Below are 19,107 nucleotides of genomic sequence, written 5' to 3' on the forward strand. Positions count from 1 at the left end.
AAAATAAAATAAAATGAAACATACCTCCATACAGTGATGGATGAAATCATCTCTGAAAAACGTAGCCTATGTAAAAGTTCCTATCAATTGAGTATTTTTCCCATAATCAGTAAATTTTAAGTAGTCATCTTTTTATTTTGTTTTATATTTTTTTATTCTATTTTTTAACTACTTTTACTATTTAGCATTGTATTTGTATTAATATATTCTATGTTATATTACTTTCATGGTTTATTTCTTCCTCTTTCTTTTTTTAACATTGCTTTATGCTCCTTTTATGTGAAGCACTTGGTGTGTCATTTCTTTTTGTTGTAAAGCATTTTGAGCTGCATTTGTTGTATGAAAGGTGCTAGACAAATATTATTACAAGTTATTATTATTGTTGTTGTTAAATCCACCTGTTCTCGGGGATCAAAGTAACAAAAGATTTGTGAGCCAGAAAAGTTTCCCATAAAGAAATGTGTACAATATGTGGAATTTGTTATAATTTCTAATTAAAAGGTTTGTTTAAAAATCTTGCAGAAATGTGCCAACATGATTGTCCAACAGCTTTTTATCTGTAGCTTTATTACACCGTTTCCTCTGACTTTATCTCAAGTAAGTGCACACTTACACTCTGGCAGCTTTATTGGATTTTTGCAGTGTCAGAAACCAACTAATAGTAATGTACTGGGATACTCTGTGGTTTTGTTGTTGTTGTTAGTTTATGGTAATTTGATGCAACACAACTTCATTTAGGAAAATGCACCATGTGAAAAGAACTAAAATAATAAAGATATAAGAAATAGATTTAAACACAGGGCCACAATATTATATGATAATGAAACTGTACAATTACTACTTTGATATTAGTGGTGCAAATGCCTAACCAAACTTGCTAAAAAAGATTTCATATACAAACATAGTGAACCACTTTTAGGGGCTTTGGCGGTCTGGGTCGAGGCAGGCTCTCACTTTTCAGAGTTGGAAATTCAATCCAAAATTCCTTCATTTTTCTTGGCCTGAAAACATATTAAATTAATGGTGCTAAAAATATGTTATCTTAAAACCCCACTATGAGAATCATAGTCCCAAAGTCCCAGAGAAAAATACCAATCGTTCTCAACATATTCCACTTAAGATATTTTAAAATAAACAGAACTTTTCAGTTTTGCCCACTCAATGATAGTCTGAAGATCTGAAGGTCAAAGTTGCTTCAGTTTTTTCTTTAATTTCGTTCTCTTTACATTGTACTGGGTCCTGGCTTGTTTGAATGTATGGTGTCTTGTAAATCCATGCCGTGCTGTGCAGGCGTGTACACGCGACAGAATCAAGTTCATTCATTCATGTCACAGTGGGAAAAGCACAGGTGTAAATAATAAACTTAACAGATGAATTATTATTGTTGCTTCCATATAAGGGTTTTGTGCATGCTGACTCACTGCCACAGCTTATAGCGACAATTAAATAGAGTGAAGCTGTCATTAATTACAATTGTGCTTTTCCTATAATTAAGTCTAAATCCTCACTGTGAAAAAACATATTATGGTAGCCTCAACCCGGCCTTGCATTTTGCAAAGTTAGACTAACTTTTTTTTTTTTTTTTTTTAAACACTCACTCCTTTAATTCCGTCTTCATTAAAGAAGTTGACACAAACTTGTGTTTAAAATAAAAATCCAGCACAATCAGCAGTGTAAAAAACAAAACAGGAAAAACTTTTTAATTAAGCAAGCTCACAGTTACAGGCTATGTTTGTGTGGTTAGGGGAAGGTGCCACATTGATGTTGATGACATGTGGTGATGTATGCTTTTTTTTTTTTTCAAAACTAATAGTTAAACACCTCTTCTTAAGTATGACACAGACAAAAATGTCATCTGACCAAATATTCCTCTGGTGTCCAAGAGGTACCTGCCTTTGGTCTCAGTGCATGAAACATACAAAGAACTGACAAGTAATACATACTGAAGAAACAAAAATGACAACAACAATAACTTGAACATAATTATTATAAAGAGGTTTTTTCCTGGTATGAAATTGAAATCAGAAATGTACAACAAAACTGGGAGAATCGGACCGAGGAAACTATCAGTTAAAGGTTTATCTATTTGTGTGAAAATAAAGCCTTTGCTTTGATTTGTTCATGCAGTTTGCCGATTCAGATACCGGACTCCTTACCCATGCATGTTACTTCTAGAGCACTGTGACACATGACTACACCTTCACCTTTTCCAAAATATTAATGATAATAATTATAATAAGTCACACACATACACGCACACACACTCATACTTTCCGAACCAACTTCTTCACTCAAGAAATTTGAGCCAGTTGGTGCTTAAGAGCAAAAGTCAAGGAGTAGAACCGCATGTGATGTGGAAATCATAGAGAGTTACCATTAAAAAAAAAAAAGACTTGTGAAGCAAATTGTGGGGATGCTGGGATGACAGCATGAAGGTCACATGGATAGGCTTGGTTACCTATAATGTCCCCATCCATCAACTGAAATTATATTACATATCCTCCACCCCGCTACTTCTTCACTGCAGTTAATCCACACACACCCACTTCCATTCTTCCCTCCACTGCTCCATTTCCTCTCTCCCTGCTATCACTGCACTGCCTGTTCATTGGCGGTGCTACCGGAGTCCTGAGGCTTCATCACATCAGGGAGTTCTGGGGGGCTGGAGAAGGCCTCGACGTGCAGCTGCTCAAACATCTCATCTGGAGGGCAGAGGAGAGCGGAAACGTTAGCTGAATCATGACAGCGAGGTTGCACGTGGCTAAATCAGTCTCAAAGTCGCTGCTGTGAACATTGACAGTGGTGCGTCTTTCTGGGCGGGCACACGCATCGGCTCAAATTTGAAATTTAAAAAAAAAAAATCTACTCTGTTTCTGGTATTCTTAAAAAGGTAAAAAGGGAAATAAATCTTTAGAGTTGAGAAATATAAGCAACAATATAAAAGGTAAGAAAGGAAATAAATCTTTACAGTAGAGCAATATAAGCTACAGCAATGACTCACAGGGAAATTAAATATTAGTTTATCTCTTTACTGGAACCAGCTGGGACCTTCTGGGCATATTCAGACTGGCAGCTCAAATATGATGTATCAGGATGTATCAGATTTATTTTATTAAAAAAACGGTCAGAAGAACAAAAAGAAAATCCACATGTGATCCAATTATAGTGAATCATATTTAAACTATCATCACAATTATTTTGCAATCTCCTCCATGCGATATATCACATTTAAAATTAACATTTTCATCTCTCACAATACAACACATTCATGGTTAACCAACCTTTACCACCATACAAACAGAGGTAAAGGTTGGCAGGACATATTCAACTTCTGTGTCAGTTTTGTAAATTTGTGCACATTGAGCGTAGCAGCTGAAATAGTTTTGCTATCATAAAGCCAGAACTTCAGGCCAAATTCAACATTTGACACCAATATTCAAAATACATACAGGGATGATTTTGCTGTGGAAGAGGCAGCAAGTGAGAGCAAGAGGCACAATGCCAATTTCTGCAAGGTGGAAAAATTCATTCAGCTGCCTTTACAACTACTATCTTGGGATCTATCACTATAGCATTCTACTGAGATGTTGCACAGTTGGAAGACATTTGAAACTCACTGCCTAGAGTAAAAAAGGGCAGACTGACAAGGAGCGGCATCCTTTTCAGAACCGAGTTAGTTAAAGAAGAGTTTGTCTACCAATACATGACAGCAGCATATTATCACTGAATCACCCTGCAACCCATAATGGGCCTAAATAAGATCAATCTGGATTTGATTTGCAGGCCAAAATGTACACATGTTGCCATCAATTATGACATACAGGATTTAATCAAAGAAGTAAGTTTAGTCACTAGACTAAAGGCAGAATTACCAATCTAGAAAACATGCAAATACTTGAAAAGACATAACATATAGCTTCCTAATATGAGTAAAATTTGATAATAGGAGAAAATAAACAATAACAGCCCCGATCCTAACAGGCATACAACGCAACATGGACTTAACATACCATTGATGCGGAAAGCCAGACCAACTGTAGCTGGGGCCTGAGGTCTGGCAGTCTGGTTGGTGAATCCGCTGTCTCCGAGAGTTTTGCTGTCCTCTAGCAGCTGGTCATCCTGTGGAACAATAGGTGAAAATGTCACAAAATCCCCTAATGCTCTAGAAAAGGTATGAAACTGCTTCAGTGAACATGGAGACACGGTGTCAGACATTTCAAGCAAATATTTTAGTCGATCACCATTAGTAAGAATTGTCATCCTGTCTGCTGTGTGACAGGACTTAAATAGGTGTCACTGGCATCACTGGCCCCAATACTCACTTTGTAGAGCCGCTGGTCCTCAGGTGGTCTCTTCAGGATACCTTCGACAATACGCTTTAGCTCATAGACGGTGGTGGACTCCTTGGCATCTGTGAAGATTGTGGTCTTGTGACGCCGGATCATTAAGAACACGTCCTGAAAGAAATGAAGATTTATAGATTTACATGTCAAAAAGGCAACTGAATTTGATCCTGAAGACCATAACTTAAAAAGTGTTACTCTCAAATTCAAAATGGGGTTAAACAGGATGGCTGACTGTACATCTAAGGGTAATAACTCACAACCAGGTTAGGGCAGTAACTCCTGTTTATCTGCCCAAACACTCAGAAGGCCAAGTTTATGATAAGTGTCCTTTTTACAACTGTTTACAACTCCTTCCTAACTACACTTAATGTGTCTTCTACGCAAATACATTTTATGGGATCTTAAGATTTTAGATGGCTGATCAGCTACTTAGTGAGTCAGATTAATGAGTCCGGACACAGCAAAATTAACATTACTGGCAATTCATTGAACGTTGTTAGCTCTGCCAGCTAACGCTACATTAGCCAATACAAGACAGCCTGAAGATTTCTGAGGGTATACATTTGACAGTTAAATAAACAGACAATGGCTGAGTACGTTCAAGCCGACCTGACTAAGCTAACTCCAAGGTTAGCCGAGCTAAGATAAGTTAGCTCGCTGCAGTGTGTCGTTATAGCTGCTGAGGCGAAGCTAACATAGCAAACAGAAACTGACACTAACACTCCTATTAACGACAGCACCGTGTGTTATTATCGCGTTAATACAAAGCGTTGAACAGTAAACCAGCGTCTGTATCTAGACACAAAACCCATAACATCACTAGTAATAAAAATAATAGTAATATAAATAAAATAAAGTTACCATTTCAAGTAGTCAGCTAGCTCGACAGTAGCGCCAGCCCTGTGTTGTCCACACTGCACCGCTTGCGGCTCTTGCGCAGATTCAGATAAGCATGTTGTATTCACGAAGGACAGCTGCGCAGGAAAGCGTAACGTTTTCAGAATTTGGCGCCAGCTAGTTTCATGCTTGAAGGCTGTAGGCGCAGTTTGGTCGAGACTGTCTGCTGTTGATACTGGGTTATGGTGAGTGTGATACTTACTTCTACCTATTTAACGCTGAACTGTCACTCACACTACGGTGGTTGATGGTTAGTTAGTCAGCTTTAGCTAACGTTAGGTTGTTTTTTTTTTTTTTTGCTGTTAACTGGTCACGTCTTAAATTAATGTTAGCGAACATTTGTTTTGAGGAGGTGAGTCAGCCCTTGTAAACAACGAAGCACAGCGTAGTCAAAGCTAATTCAGCAACTGAAGTATAATTGAAATTCTAACAGAACAGACATACATTCATATTATAGTTGAAAACTGAGGCTGTCAAATTTGTGAAGTGTTTGCTCGGTTAAGCAGGTCTTTCCTGCCTCTTAACGCCAGCACCCATCAGGCCACAGAGACCTGCTGGTCTACAAATGATTTGAATATCAAAGGATCAGAGTGATACTGATATCAGGGAATGAGCTGACAACCGGGCTAAGCAGGATGTTTGGGATGCCAGATCTTTGTTTTTGAGTCAAATGAGGGAACATAGTGTATCTTTGTCTGCACAGAAACAGGTGAAGGAGAAGCTCGACCAGTTTTTGGTAATGTGGTGCCTGAACAGATTTTAGTCCATATGTGCAGATCATGTTTTGTAGCACATGTACCTGAGTTTAACTGAATATGTTTTATGGGAATATTTAATGAATGGAATATTATGAAGACTGTGCTTTCTTGTCAGTACATTGAATGGACACAAGCAGTAAACAACACGGCAATAGTGCATTCATAATAACTGAGCCAAGACTCTTTGTATTTAACTGGTTTCTCTTTACTTTCGCAGCTCGCTGTCTTCACTGAAAGGAACTGAAAAAGTTCCTACAACGATGTCGGTGGCAGTGGAAACTACAGTGTCCAGGGTGCCTCTCCCTCTTCCGACTCACTTCTCCCATGCAGAGCAGTCCTTCTCCCTCAAAAAGCGCCGTCTCCCTTTTTCCTCGTCTTCTACGTCCAACTCCTCCTGCTCTTCCCCAGCTAGGCTCTCATACTCTTTGCCCCCCCTGCCACCGTCCAAAGGATGTCTCCCTTTGAGCCGGATGTTCCCCCAGCATCCATCCCCCTGGACACCCCTATCTCGTTCTCTTACTAAGTCTTCCCCTCCCAATTCGGTATATGATCCCAGCAAGCAGCAGACCTATTTCAGTCAGTGCTTCACTAATTTGGGCCTGCTGGGAAGAGGCTCATTTGGAGAGGTCTACAAGGTGAGTGAGACAAAAATATATGTATGAAAGCAATATAACATGTAAATGTATTATACATTGCTACACTCATTCATTGCCAGCATATGCAGTTAAAATGGGATAAAAAGTGCTCATAGATATTATTCCACATAATAATAAATTATTTCACATTAAGTTGTGATGTGTTCCGGGGGTTTTCTTTAAGTTCAGAGTTCATTATGGTAATGATTTTGGTCATGGCAAAGCGTCCAATGTTACCTTGATTAATCAGAAATTTCTGAATATTAAGACATATGAATCAAACTCAAATGAGTTTTCTAGAGTGAGACACTAATCGTCTTAAAGCCAATTTGTGAAATTAAGAGGAAGTTGAGATTTTAGAACAAAGTATCCGAAGGGACGAGACCTGGAGTGTATGAATATATCTCTTTGTATGTTTCCTTTTCTACTGTATTTCTGCTTTTACATGTTGATGTTAAAAACGTTTACATAACCGTATTTAGATAAAAACCTGTTTGAACATCTGTGCTGTGGTTTTATGATGGGGAAACTCACAACATGAATTTCGATCTCTTCGTAAGTCTATTTTCTCACCCTAACCAAAATCATAACCGGGAGATCCCCAAACCGTAGACCAGACCTCAGCATGTTCTGTGTTTTTCTAGGTCCAAAGCAGCAAGGATGGCCACCATTATGCAGTGAAACGCTCCACTCATCGCTTCAGGGGCAACAGTGAGAGGAACCGGTGTGTGAGGGAGGCCAGAAACCACGAGCGTCTCTGTCCCCATCCTCACATCTTGGACTTTGTGGCGGCCTGGGAAGAGTGTGGTCGACTGTATATTCAGACAGAGCTGTGTAGCACCAGCTTGCTGCTCCATGCTGAAAACAAGCCTCCTGGCCCAGGTCTGTCTTAAAGGGACAATAATATATATCCTGATATTGCTTTGGCTGTGATATTGTGGTACTGTGCCTCTTTCCCTATTTTAATCTCAAATCACCAGACATACTTACTTGTCTTTTTGACACTTTCCAATCCAGATGAGCGTGCAGCTTGGGCGTACCTGTGCGACCTTCTCTCAGCACTGCAACACTTACACTCTCATGGTTTTGTGCATCTGGACCTCAAGCCTGCCAACGTCCTCATCACTGACTCTGGACGTCTCAAGCTGGGGGACTTCGGGCTGCTGCTCGAGCTCAAACAGAAGAGCACAGATCCTGTAGAGGGGAAAGTGAAAGAGGATGCCCAGGAAGGAGATCCTAGATACATGGCCCCCGAGCTGCTGCATGGGGAGTATGGACCTGCTGCAGATGTTTTCAGGTACAAATACCATACATGAAAAATCAGTTATATTCTAAACATGTAACTAATTGATCTGATTAATTAATGCTGAGTCATTTTCATTTAGTTTGGGTGTTTCCATTCTGGAGCTTGCTTGTAATATTGAGGTTCCCAATGGTGGAGAGGGCTGGCAACAGCTCAGACAAGGCTGCCTCCCCTCACAGTTTACCAGTGGTAAGATCTAAATCGTGTGACATTGTCCCACAGTCTTTATTCAAGGTGACTTATTAATATTTCTGTATTTTCAGGCCTGTCAGCTGAGCTTCAGTCAGTACTGCGGATGATGTTGGCCCCGGAACCGTCAGACAGACCGACGGTTTCTGAACTTCTCGCCCTCCCTTCTGTTAGGAAACACAGGTGGAAAAGGCGCATCTGCCTTATGCTCGCTGAAACCATGCTGACATTGGCCTCCCTCTGCCAGGTAATTTGTCTAATAAACCTTTTGTCAGAAGAACTTTAACATAAAAGTTTGTACTTTTTTCTCAACATTAAATATCTTAATTCTATTTTTCTTTCTCATAGTTGATAGTGTGCTTTGGATGTAGACTCCTGTCTCCTCTTCACTTGTCGTTCCTCCCTCGTTGGACCAAGCCGGTGCCCTGCACTCCTCCTAAAGACAGCTGGGACAAGGAGTTAACTCTGCCTCTAAGCGCCATGCAGGCTGACTCGGGCAGCCCAGAGGATGACGCAGTGTTTCTGCTGGATCCCTTGGACCCAGAGCTTTCCCCTACCTTCTCACACAGGTAGAAAATCCCTGTGTGTATGATGATGAGAGGTGTTGTGTGGAAATGGTTCTGACAAGCTTGGTCCTTAACAGCAAAAAGATGATGTCCCACACTGGATTACTCTAGCATAAAAAATATATATTTAGATAAATGTAAAGCAAAACAGTGAAGAAAAGAAATGGCTGCTGAACAACTTCTTTCTTTCTGCTTTCAGTTATAATTAATAATTGTTTTCCTTTAATTTCCCCACTTAAACTTCTATATTTTCTCCATTCAACAGGGTCAAATCCAGACTATCTTTGGAAAGCACGTCCACTCCTCTCCCAGGCTCACCGGTGCACAATTATTGCAGTCCTGCCCACACGCCCGCTCATTCAAATTTGTGTGATTGGTCCTCCTGTAACTTAGCGCCAACTCCTTCCAGCATCCACTCAAATGGTTCCTGCCGCATGCTGACACCCAGTGCAAGCCCCATACATGCAGAGCTTCACACTGACAGCATGAATGAAAACTCAACGCAGAGCCGACGTCCTTCGTCTGCCAAATCCTCACAGCGGCGTGATCATTCCTGGGTCCGAACAGAGGAGGCTGTACCCCGACCCAACTTTGAACCAAAGAACCTGCTCAGTCTGTTCGAGGACACCAATATATAGAGGGAATGCCATAGTACATACTGTAGTACAATGCTGCCAGTCTACATTCAGGGACTTTTTTTTTTCACTTTAAAGTGTCGGGTGAAGTGGACCTACTTATATGAATGTTCACTACTTAATTTGCATGAACTGTTTTTGCCATTTTGTACAGTAAAAGTCTGTAACAGCTTCTTTAAACATGTATTTGAACAAAAAAAAAGCATTTGGGGAAAGGTTGAATATGTAATCAGAAGCTTAAAGCACTTTTTTATGCTTGTGTAAATGCAATCAGTTGCTGAAAAGGACAAGTCATGATGTATTGTTAAAGTAAGTTATAATTTGCTTGGTGCACGCTTGATTCATGTATCCCACCAGCTCCAAAAATAAAAATAAACAGAGGAGGGAACCAGAGAGAATTTAAATTTGTCCGATATTTTTTTATTATCAAAAACATCCTGTTGCCTAATGTGAAGAATCATGTGACTGACTTGACAATTGAAACCCATTGACAGAGAGAGGAGTAATTTAAAAATGTTTTCCCTTCAGGATATATAAATACAACTGTAAGGAAAACAAAACTGAAAGATGTACCACCTGATAAGCAGTGGATGAGTAAATCTATCCTTATTTGTAAAGAAATTACCGTTATTTCAGGTGCTGTTGTCATATGCACCAGTAGATGGCAGCAACGTATATAACGCTTGATGGCAGCCGCCTTGAAGACCCAGGAAGGGAATAATGGTGCGATGGAGGTAAAACCTCTGTCGTGCACTCAATAATAACCACATTTATCAGGGTATCAATTACTCCTTTAAACCGTTTCTGAACTCAGAACCCGTGGATCACAGAAAACCGCTTTACTACAGATGCCAAATGAACATCTGGTTTATCATTTCCATGTCATGAGAAACGATTCTGCTACATAATTGCGATTATCTGCAGAAACAAAGTGACAATGAGCGTTTCTGTTGGGAACACCATTACATAATCTGGGATTCATCGAATAGTGCGACAAGTTTAAGGTATGCTGTTTTTCCTTTTATTGAGAAGTGAAATATATTTAAAATAATCTGGTGGAGCCTGTTTGTTTAAAACTGAGGTGGTGATCTTGACTTTTCTAAATTGCTTGTTATTGCAGTAGTATGTTGATAGTAATTATATGTTATAATACATATGATCGAATGGTGTAGATGTGCAAGTTAATAATATAAGTGGAAAGCATGATGCCTCTGCATAAAAACCTATGAATTATGCTTACACTCACTATAGCTGAAAATCGAGTAATCGATCAAATTAAAATAAATCTGCTATTTCTATAATGATCAATTGTTTCAGTCATTTTTTAAGCAAAAAACACCAAATATTTTCTGATTCCAGTTTCTTAAATGTGACAATTTGCTGTTTTCCTCGTAATTTATGAAAGTAAATTCCATATCTGACGGTCTATAAATGTTAGTTCAGGCAAATTGAAGCCATCATGACTATTGTGAAATTTTGAACGCAATTGTTTCACTATTTTTTAACATTTCATAGACTAAATGATTAATTGAGAAAATCGATAGTGAAAATAGTTGCCTGTTGTAGCTATACACTGATCTAAACCAAGGCTTTGTTTTGTCTTTTCAGTCCATAAAGATGTCCAAAATTGATCGTCTGAATGCCCGAGTGGGAAAACTGCTGTTTAAAGCAGTGCAGGAGGTTCTGGAGGTGGTGAAGGAGACAGTGTCGGAGTACCAGGAGAAAACTGCCCGAACCCAGAGGGAGAACCAGAGTCTGAAGAGGAGACTGCTGGAGCTCCAGGAGAAGTTACAACTGGATAGCAATGGTAAGATAATACCACTGGTACTTACCAAGACAAGACAAGACTTGTTTTCTAGCAGATTGATGCAACAGTTGATTCTATTTGTCTCTTTGTTGTCTTTCAGGAATTGTGCCACAAAATTCCTCTTCATCCGTCAAGGCGGAATTGCATCCCACAGAGCAGAAACAGAATGAAGAGCTGGAAGAGGGTATTGAACTCGCCCCCTCTGATAAGGACATTCCAGTAATTTGTCCCTCAAATCCATATGAAGACCTGGACTGTGAGGCATCCATCATACCATTAGCTACCCCCTGTCTCTCCCCTAAATGTACAACAGGACTACTAGGGGATGAGGATTATTTACACGACTCAAAGACTCTTAAAACCGAGGCTGATCATAGACTGTCAACACCCATTTCAAACCAAGAAGAGCCCATAATTGCGGTTACAATAACTGAAAATGATAACATGAAAGTAGAATCTACATTAAATGAAGTCGCCATGCACACCACAAATTACTTTCATGATGATGCTAGTAGAGGCATTACATCCTTCAGCAGGATAAACCCAGAACCTCCTGAAGCCAATACAGGGCCCCATATTGAGCCAGATGTTTTCAGTCTGGACCAAAATGGCACAGAGCCACTGTCTCAAAGATACAACAAAGCAAACAGTGCTGGAGCAGTAAAACAATACACTACTCAAACAAACATGAAAGCGTGTGGTTCAGACTCAAATACATTTGAGAGGAACGCAAGAAAACACTACTGCTGCTCTCTGTGTGGTCGCACCTTCAGGCATGCAGGCGACTACAAGAAACACAACCGGGTCCACACGGGGGAGAAGCCGTACTGCTGCTCCGTGTGCGGGAAGCGCTTCAGCCAGTCGGGCTACCTGACGGTGCACCTGCGCTACCATACAGGAGAGAAGCCGTTCGGCTGCAGTCATTGTGGCAAAAGTTTTAGTCATTCAAGTAACATGAAAAAACATCAGCAGACTCATCTGTGAGTCAGCTGTGTTTTCAGTAGCTGATGTATCCATAATTTTTCAATTGATGTTATTTATATTTAGGGATGAACACTGAAAATGGCTATAAACTACAAATTGAAGTATTTGGAGTCTCAAGTAAAGTCAATTTTTATCAGTGGGGCGTATTGCAACCCTATTTAAAAAATAATGCAGCTGCAGAGTGTCACATGGAAAACTTAGAGCACATGTCAGCTTTCAGAGTCTGGAGCACAATTTGACATTTCCCATTGTTACTATTGCCTGTCAGTCTTTCAGAGATTGTGTTTACTGTGGTACACATCTACTGTGGATATGCACATGCAAATTTACAGATTGAATAAATGTGTTTGGTACTTCTGTATGGTAAATTGTTCTGCTTTGCCTGCAAGATTTCTATAGATCGATCATGTATAAACTGATTCCCCAAACCAAAATAAATTATTGTATCATCAAGAAGTCAACAAAGTTGTGGCATGCTTCAGGGCATGAATCATTAAAAGTGCATCAAAATGTACTGTGCTGTCCCTCTGTGATCTCACAGTCGATGTATCTCAGGACAAATTTGTTGTGGCTGATGAAATGACCCAAAATGTGTCTCTGGTCCTTTTAAGAAGCCTCTGTAGTGTTTGGTGTGTGTGTGGATTTAGTGGATTGAACAAACGCCTTTATTGTCAAGAAGGTTTACGCATAGAAGAAATTTGCCTTGGTGTTGTGGTGCTTAACAATCAGAGTATACGAACATAAGTATATTAATATAAGTTAAGAGAAAATACAACAACAACAAATATATTCTGAACTGAAAAGCGCTAGCAGAGGTTAAAATAAATATAAAATAGTGCAAATAGTAATTCATACAGAATTGTGTTAATGTAACACACCATGTTAGATGTGATGGGTTCACAGATGTGTGAATTACATGATTTTCTGTTAATGAAACATGTAGTGTCAATGGATAGGATAGTTTCTGCGTCAATGGGGCTCTTGTTGACAAGACCAGCTGCAGTCAGGAAGAAACAATTCAATTCAATTTAATTTATACAGCGCCAAATCGCAACAAAAGTTATCTCAAGGACCTTTTCACATAGAGCAGGTCTAGACTGTACTTTTTATGTTTTTTTGTTTTTGTTTTTACAGTGGACATATAAAAAAAAAAATACACCCTGTACAAAAATGCAGGTCTAAGTATAGCTTTACAACATGTGAAATCCCTCTCACTCCCAAGATTAGACTGGCATTTGGAGCAGCTAAATTGCAGCAGCAATGTGCAGAAGTAGTTATCAGCTTTCTATTTTTGACCTGCTATCACAGTGCCCCCCTGTGGGCAGTCAATGTATGTTTTTAAAACTACCACCATCCCTCCATATTTGGTTGCATCACTAGAATCTAGATATCACATTTGAATGAAAAACCAGAGATGTGAGATCATTACTACACCATCTTTGAGCAATAACTGCTCCCAGCCTCGTCAGACAAGGTGAAGAATATTACAGCATTACCGTCAGGATCGCAAAACATCTTTCGCAACACTTTGACAGTTCTGTGTTTCTCAATTCCAAATTTTCCAACAGCTTGGAAACTTCCCTTTCCTCCCCAACCGGATGTGATTTGTTGAAACTTGATGCAGACTCCAAAGGACCAGGTTTTTAGAAGATATCTCATTTACACAGTATGCCAGTGATGACATACCAGCACGAACGTTACATATAACATATCTAAAAGGTAAGTTTGATTCTATGTATTATTATTATTGTTGAGCTAAATATAACGTTTGCTTTGAGAGTACTTTTTTTCAGTTTAGATTTTTGTTATTTGAGTCTGAAATAATTGAGAAGCGTCAAACCATCATCTGGACTGGATACACAGTATAATATAAGTTTGTACTGTGGAATTGGTTCATATGTTAAAAAGCAAGAACAAAAGTCACTGCGTCCAAAACATCAGTGTTATGGTTATTCATTAAGTTTTTGGCTTGTTTCAGGAATTTCCGGAAAGAAAATATTATAAAAATGCGGAGTGTAAGGTGTGTGGTGGTGGGTGACAGTGCAGTAGGAAAGACCTATCTGCTATTCACTTACATCAAAAAGATCTTTCCTAAGGAGTACATACCAGGTTTCCGTGACACATACAGTACCCAGATCGATGTAGATGGCCAGACTGTCAGCCTAAACCTTTCGGACACCGCTGGCAGAGAGGAATATGACCATTTACGCCCCCTCTGCTATACTAACCAAGTCAATGTCATCATCATCTGCTTCTCCATTGCTAGCCCATCATCCTTTGAGAATGTCAAGCACAAGTGGCACCCAGAGGTTAAACACTATTGCCCTAATGTGCCTATTCTCCTTGTGAGAATAAGAGTGACCTACGTGATGATCAGGAGGTCCTGGAAAAACTGAGAGAGCAGAATCAGACCACGGTCGACCAGCAGCAGGGAACAACCATGGTCAGACAGATAAAGGCTGTTAAATACCTTGAGTGCGCTTCAGTCAACCAGGATGGACTGGATGAGGTGTTTGATGAGGCTGTGCGTGCTTCTATCAGTCATTCAACCACCACCAAAAACCATGTGCACTGTTGTAAGTGAATGTTTTTAGGTTTAGATTTAAGGGATTTAACTTAATCTTTGCATGTGCATTTCTGTACAGCTGTGATTCTGCAAGTGCATGTGTACAAGTGAGTGATTATGTTTATGCTTTAGGTTGCTTACAGGTGAATGCCACAGAAGTATCCCACTTTATATTAATATGTAACAGACCCCACCATTTTACAGTCACAATTGTGATATATTTTTACTAACATGTTTAGTAGGCCATTTTAGTTTGCTCATCACTACATTTTTGTGCTCTATTGTTGTGACTTGGCAAGATGAATAAAGCATTTTGTTCTCATAACATTTTATTGGCTATATATTTTATGGCTAGATTCAGAGCTGGCATTTGGCAAAATAAAACGTATAGAGCTCAGCAGGTGCACACAAAAGCGGTGTTACAAACAATCATTTAAATGTTTAAAACATATCCAATTTAGTAGAGAAAGAAAACCATTTCAATACTGGTTTTATAAGCTGTAGGTTTTTTTTTTCTTTTGATGACATTAGTTTTTTTTATTTTAGCTTTGCTTATTTTAGCTAATTTTATTTGAGTTTATATGATACACACACAATAAAAAATTTCACTGTGAATGAAAAGTGAAATATAAATGAAATACATTCTAATGTATTATAACCAAAGACTGAAAAAGTATTTTATAAATTAAAATTTTAATAATGTCTTATTGTGAAAAACATTTGACACCGGATGTACATCAGCTTCCACTTCCAGAGGTTTTCAATTGTTTTGTTGCGTTATCATTTGCTCTGTGAAACGTTTTTTTCAGCTTTTTTGGGTTGTATGTACAAGTTAAATTGCTCAAAATTTACAGGAGGCAAACGTTTTGTTAACTCGGTGACTGCATGTCTGAGATGTTTGAAGGAAAAACGATTACGTACGGAGATAGTTAACGTAGCTGTTAACTAACGTAAGCTAACGTTAGCTCTCCACGCTACAGCTTCACAACCTGTCTGCAGGTACAAAACATGCTTATTACTGACACTGGTTTAACTGTTGGGATTAAGAAACTTTAGTGAAAGTTTAACACAAGTTTATTTTAAAATAAGTTTATTTGAAATTCATTATAAACATATAGCCTAATGTTGACTATAACATTGTACTATAGTTGAAATGGTGAGCAGGGTTTAAATTCAGTTGACTTTTCACTGGGATTATTTACCGCTAAACTATGACTATGACTGAATTGATAAAAGTTCAGGCTAAAATGAGATGAATAAACAGAACCAGTTTTCCATTCAGTCTAATAAAGAACAGACAACAAGCAAACAGTAGCATGATATCACAGATTATCTAATTTTTAGGTTTTTGGAAAAGATCATTTTTTTAAAGTGCTATTATTGTCTTTGTCCAGACAAAGTGGAGTGTTGTTCCCCTTCACAGCTATTTTTTCATGCTTTCAAATAGGCCTTTATTCTTTGGATGAATGATTTACTAGTCTACTAGTAATGTAACCACACAGAAATACCATCAAACAGTACCAGGCAATTCCTATTATTGACTAACTGTGCTCTACATATGTATCCTAGGACAGTTGAATTGAGAGCAACCGGACTTGCCCTCGATTCAATCCTTCTTGGATAACCATGACCTGAATGACTGATAATCTTCAGACATCTGTATATACATATTAACACATGTTATCACTACAGCTGCTTTACCACAGTCATGTCTTACTATGAGTTTTATTTCAGGATGTCTAAACTTGAACGTCTGAATGCCCGTGTGGCCAAGTTGCTAACTGAGGCGGTGCAGGAGGTTCTGGAGATGGTGAAGGAGACAGTGTCAGAGTACCAGGAGAAAACTGCCAGAACACAGAGAGAAAATGAGACTCTGAAGAGGAGACTGCAGGAGCTCCAAGAAAAGATATCAAGAGAGAGCACACGTGGGTACAAGTGTTATTACCTTGGGGTATTTATCATGAGATGATGTGACTATCCCATACTGGTTGGAGTAATGAAATCGCTCATTGCTTTTGGTCTTAATTTCACAGCTGTTCTACCTGCAAGTGGTCAATTTCCTGAAGAAAATGAAGAGAATCAAGAACAGGATTATGGGCTCTCTCTTCAGCAGAACTCAGAACTCGCTCTCACAGAGCAAAAACATATAAGCAACCACAGTCCTGACCATGATGTGAAGCAGAAATCTGAAGAACAGGAAAGTAACACTGAATCACAAGCTAAGTGCAATTTGGCACAAACATCAGTAGAACATTGCAAAGAGCAACCAAAAGAGGAGGTACACATTACTGAGGAAGCAATGACTGTCCACACATCTCACAGCACAAATAATGTGTGCACCTCTAACTCCACTTCCACGCTTGGGATAAACCTGGCTGTTGTCAAAAGGGAAGTGGAGCCAACAGACTGCATGACATCAGAACCACCATCTTTACAAGAACATAACAACGACTGCGTGGATTTAAGCTGTAACTCCTCTCGTCACAACTCTGATGGAAGCCATAATCCACAAGTTAGTGCTGAACCTTGCGGACTTGTCTTTGTCCGCTCAACTCACACCATATCGAGGAGGCATTCATATGCCAAAAGTAACAGGACTGCCTTTGATGGGAGAAAAATCAGGATGGAGCACTTCAGGAGAGAAGACTCACACGTGTGTCTTGTTTGTGGAAAGACGTTCAGCAGGGTCGGTAACTTGAGAATCCACCAACGATGTCACACAGGCGAGAAGCCGTACAGCTGCATACTGTGCGGGAGGCGTTTCAGTCAGGCTGGAGATCTGAAAAAACATAAGAGGGTCCACACAGGGGAGAAACCGTACTACTGCAGCCAGTGTGGAAAGAGCTTCAGTCGGGGGGAGAATCTGAAAAGACACCAAAAGGTCCACATCGGAGAGACGTTAAGGTTGCAGCAGGTTTGGAGGGAGCAGCAGTAGCGATCAATATACTGGACTCACTGAAGTTGTGATGACGCTGTGAAGTTTTAAGAAGTAGTTGCAGGGTATTTAAATTAAAAGCTACTGAATATATTAAGAAGCTAGTCTCTTGTAACTCATCAAGAATTGTTACAAGGAGTTTCTTATGGTTCGGGTTTGTATACAGTTGTGTGCTAATTATGCTTGTCCTTTTGCCCTTGCAACCATAATAAAACTGTAGTAGGTTATCACTTACCAAATAGGCTAGCACTGTACAGATAAAAATGCACTAATACAAAGGCATACTGTCAGTATCAGAATGGTATCTGTTCAGTATTACTTTTGCTGACACAATTGTGTCTTATTGTGGAATTTGTGGGATTTCACTAAAAAAGGGGAAAGTTAAATTAGCCAAAGAGTCAGATATCTCAGTTTCAGGTGCAGTCACATGACGTTTCATCCATGAGTTTTTGCTCCGTTCCTCATTTACTTCTATTGAAAGTCACCCGATGGACAAATTCAAACGCCCTTGCCATGATTTGGTGCAGTGTCCAGCAGGCTGTGGTGGATTTGCAGGTCAGAGTTCACCTTTGTTCAACTTTGACCCTGGCGGATGTGCTCTTTCAGCCAATAGAAACACTGTCGTTGTTGTTGTTAATTATTCTTTTTTTTTCCATCACCAATTTTAGTAGATGATCACTGGCAGCCTATAAACTGTTGTATCACTCTCATTAATTATTACTCACATCACAAATGTGACATCACATCCTTTTTTTGGAGTGTGGAGAACTTTTAAAGAATGGAAACGTCATGTAAGCACACCTTTAGGCTTATAGAGCTATAGAGGTTCATCTCTCACAGAGGATCTATAAAAATAAGCAGCTGACTTGAATTGTGTAAAAGCATTTTTGATCTCAGAGTATTTTAGACTAAAATTCAGAATATCTCAGCCTCTGCTTTGGATATTGACTTTTTTTCATTGTTTTTTTAATCTATCGCTCACAAGTACCTGAAACAGTACAGTACTAAATAATGGAAGTACATACAAAATGATCATTATCAGTTATGTATCAACAATATGGAATAGGAAAATATTGGATACAGACAAATGCCTTAAAAAGCCATATTGGTGTATCTCTACTTTACAGTAGCTAGTGTACTGTGACTGTGTGTTTCACCTCTTGTAACACTTCCTTTTGCCATGTACAGAATGACTTGTGTTTAATAAGTGAATGCTAAAGACAGTGATTGAAATTCATTAATATTTCTTAAATCTCACTAGCATGATTGTGATTAAAATTGCCTGATTTTCCTGAATGACTGAAACTTGCTTTGTGCCAGATGTATTTATTGCAACATTTTAAGATATGTCGTGGCTCAAGAGAAATAAATTAATTTATTATCAACACAAATGACTTGATTGAGTGACTATTCAAGCAAACTGTTCTCCAGCAGCCTCGTCAACATCCCGTAAAGACTTGTTAAAGTTGTTGCAGGTGTTTTATCT

The 19,107-nt window shown here is 39.2% G+C and overlaps 4 protein-coding genes and 1 pseudogene across 5 annotated transcripts; 4 read left to right on the top strand and 1 right to left on the bottom strand.

Annotated features, from left to right (window-relative positions):
- Positions 1-1,667: 1,667 nt before the first annotated feature.
- LOC134003910 (elongin-B-like) lies at positions 1,668-5,282 on the bottom strand. Its single transcript, XM_062443269.1, has 4 exons — positions 5,208-5,282; positions 4,323-4,457; positions 4,011-4,119; positions 1,668-2,702 (listed from the first exon to the last, which is right to left on the bottom strand). The coding sequence occupies exons 1-4, from the start codon at positions 5,208-5,210 to the stop codon at positions 2,590-2,592; spliced, it is 360 nt and encodes a 119-aa protein (XP_062299253.1). The 5' UTR covers positions 5,211-5,282; the 3' UTR covers positions 1,668-2,589.
- A 110-nt stretch (positions 5,283-5,392) lies between these two features.
- pkmyt1 (protein kinase, membrane associated tyrosine/threonine 1) lies at positions 5,393-9,616 on the top strand. The gene is made up of 8 exons (XM_062443270.1): positions 5,393-5,428; positions 6,219-6,636; positions 7,281-7,521; positions 7,621-7,933; positions 8,022-8,128; positions 8,203-8,375; positions 8,477-8,697; positions 8,960-9,616. The coding sequence occupies exons 2-8, from the start codon at positions 6,262-6,264 to the stop codon at positions 9,330-9,332; spliced, it is 1,803 nt and encodes a 600-aa protein (XP_062299254.1). The 5' UTR covers positions 5,393-5,428; positions 6,219-6,261; the 3' UTR covers positions 9,333-9,616.
- A 507-nt stretch (positions 9,617-10,123) lies between these two features.
- On the top strand, positions 10,124-12,553 carry LOC134003900 (zinc finger protein with KRAB and SCAN domains 3-like). The gene is made up of 3 exons (XM_062443259.1): positions 10,124-10,333; positions 10,938-11,136; positions 11,237-12,553. The coding sequence occupies exons 2-3, from the start codon at positions 10,947-10,949 to the stop codon at positions 12,118-12,120; spliced, it is 1,074 nt and encodes a 357-aa protein (XP_062299243.1). The 5' UTR covers positions 10,124-10,333; positions 10,938-10,946; the 3' UTR covers positions 12,121-12,553.
- A 1,573-nt stretch (positions 12,554-14,126) lies between these two features.
- LOC134003907 (rho-related GTP-binding protein RhoG-like) lies at positions 14,127-14,721 on the top strand (annotated as a pseudogene).
- A 771-nt stretch (positions 14,722-15,492) lies between these two features.
- Positions 15,493-18,917, top strand: LOC134003899 (zinc finger protein 420-like). 2 transcript variants are annotated; one of them, XM_062443258.1, is made up of 3 exons: positions 15,493-15,685; positions 16,421-16,611; positions 16,720-18,917. In XM_062443258.1, the coding sequence occupies exons 2-3, from the start codon at positions 16,422-16,424 to the stop codon at positions 17,619-17,621; spliced, it is 1,092 nt and encodes a 363-aa protein (XP_062299242.1). In that variant the 5' UTR covers positions 15,493-15,685; position 16,421; the 3' UTR covers positions 17,622-18,917. The 2 variants fall into 2 exon arrangements, with proteins under 2 accessions (XP_062299242.1, XP_062299241.1); XM_062443257.1 differs by having other exon boundaries at positions 15,493-16,611.
- The last annotated feature ends 190 nt before the right edge of the window (positions 18,918-19,107 follow it).

Source organism: Scomber scombrus, chromosome 21 (genome assembly GCF_963691925.1).
Source record: "Scomber scombrus chromosome 21, fScoSco1.1, whole genome shotgun sequence".
NCBI lineage: Eukaryota > Metazoa > Chordata > Actinopteri > Scombriformes > Scombridae > Scomber > Scomber scombrus.

What these genes read in the sequence shown, in the direction of transcription:
- pkmyt1 (XM_062443270.1), top strand. Translation starts at nt 6,262, where the DNA reads ATGTCGGTGGCAGTGGAAACTACAGTGTCCAGGGTGCCTCTCCCTCTT. An exon ending in CATTTGGAGAGGTCTACAAG is followed by an intron (nt 6,637 to 7,280) that starts GTGAGTGAGACA and finishes GTGTTTTTCTAG; the next exon opens with GTCCAAAGCAGCAAGGATGG. An exon ending in TCCCCTACCTTCTCACACAG is followed by an intron (nt 8,698 to 8,959) that starts GTAGAAAATCCC and finishes TCCATTCAACAG; the next exon opens with GGTCAAATCCAGACTATCTT.
- LOC134003910 (XM_062443269.1), bottom strand. An exon ending in AGGACCAGCGGCTCTACAAA is followed by an intron (nt 4,120 to 4,322) that starts GTGAGTATTGGG and finishes ATTGTTCCACAG; the next exon opens with GATGACCAGCTGCTAGAGGA. An exon ending in TCTGGCTTTCCGCATCAATG is followed by an intron (nt 2,703 to 4,010) that starts GTATGTTAAGTC and finishes TCTGCCCTCCAG; the next exon opens with ATGAGATGTTTGAGCAGCTG.
- LOC134003900 (XM_062443259.1), top strand. Translation starts at nt 10,947, where the DNA reads ATGTCCAAAATTGATCGTCTGAATGCCCGAGTGGGAAAACTGCTGTTT. An exon ending in GTTACAACTGGATAGCAATG is followed by an intron (nt 11,137 to 11,236) that starts GTAAGATAATAC and finishes GTTGTCTTTCAG; the next exon opens with GAATTGTGCCACAAAATTCC.
- LOC134003899 (XM_062443257.1), top strand. Translation starts at nt 16,395, where the DNA reads ATGTCTTACTATGAGTTTTATTTCAGGATGTCTAAACTTGAACGTCTG. An exon ending in GATATCAAGAGAGAGCACAC is followed by an intron (nt 16,612 to 16,719) that starts GTGGGTACAAGT and finishes TTAATTTCACAG; the next exon opens with CTGTTCTACCTGCAAGTGGT.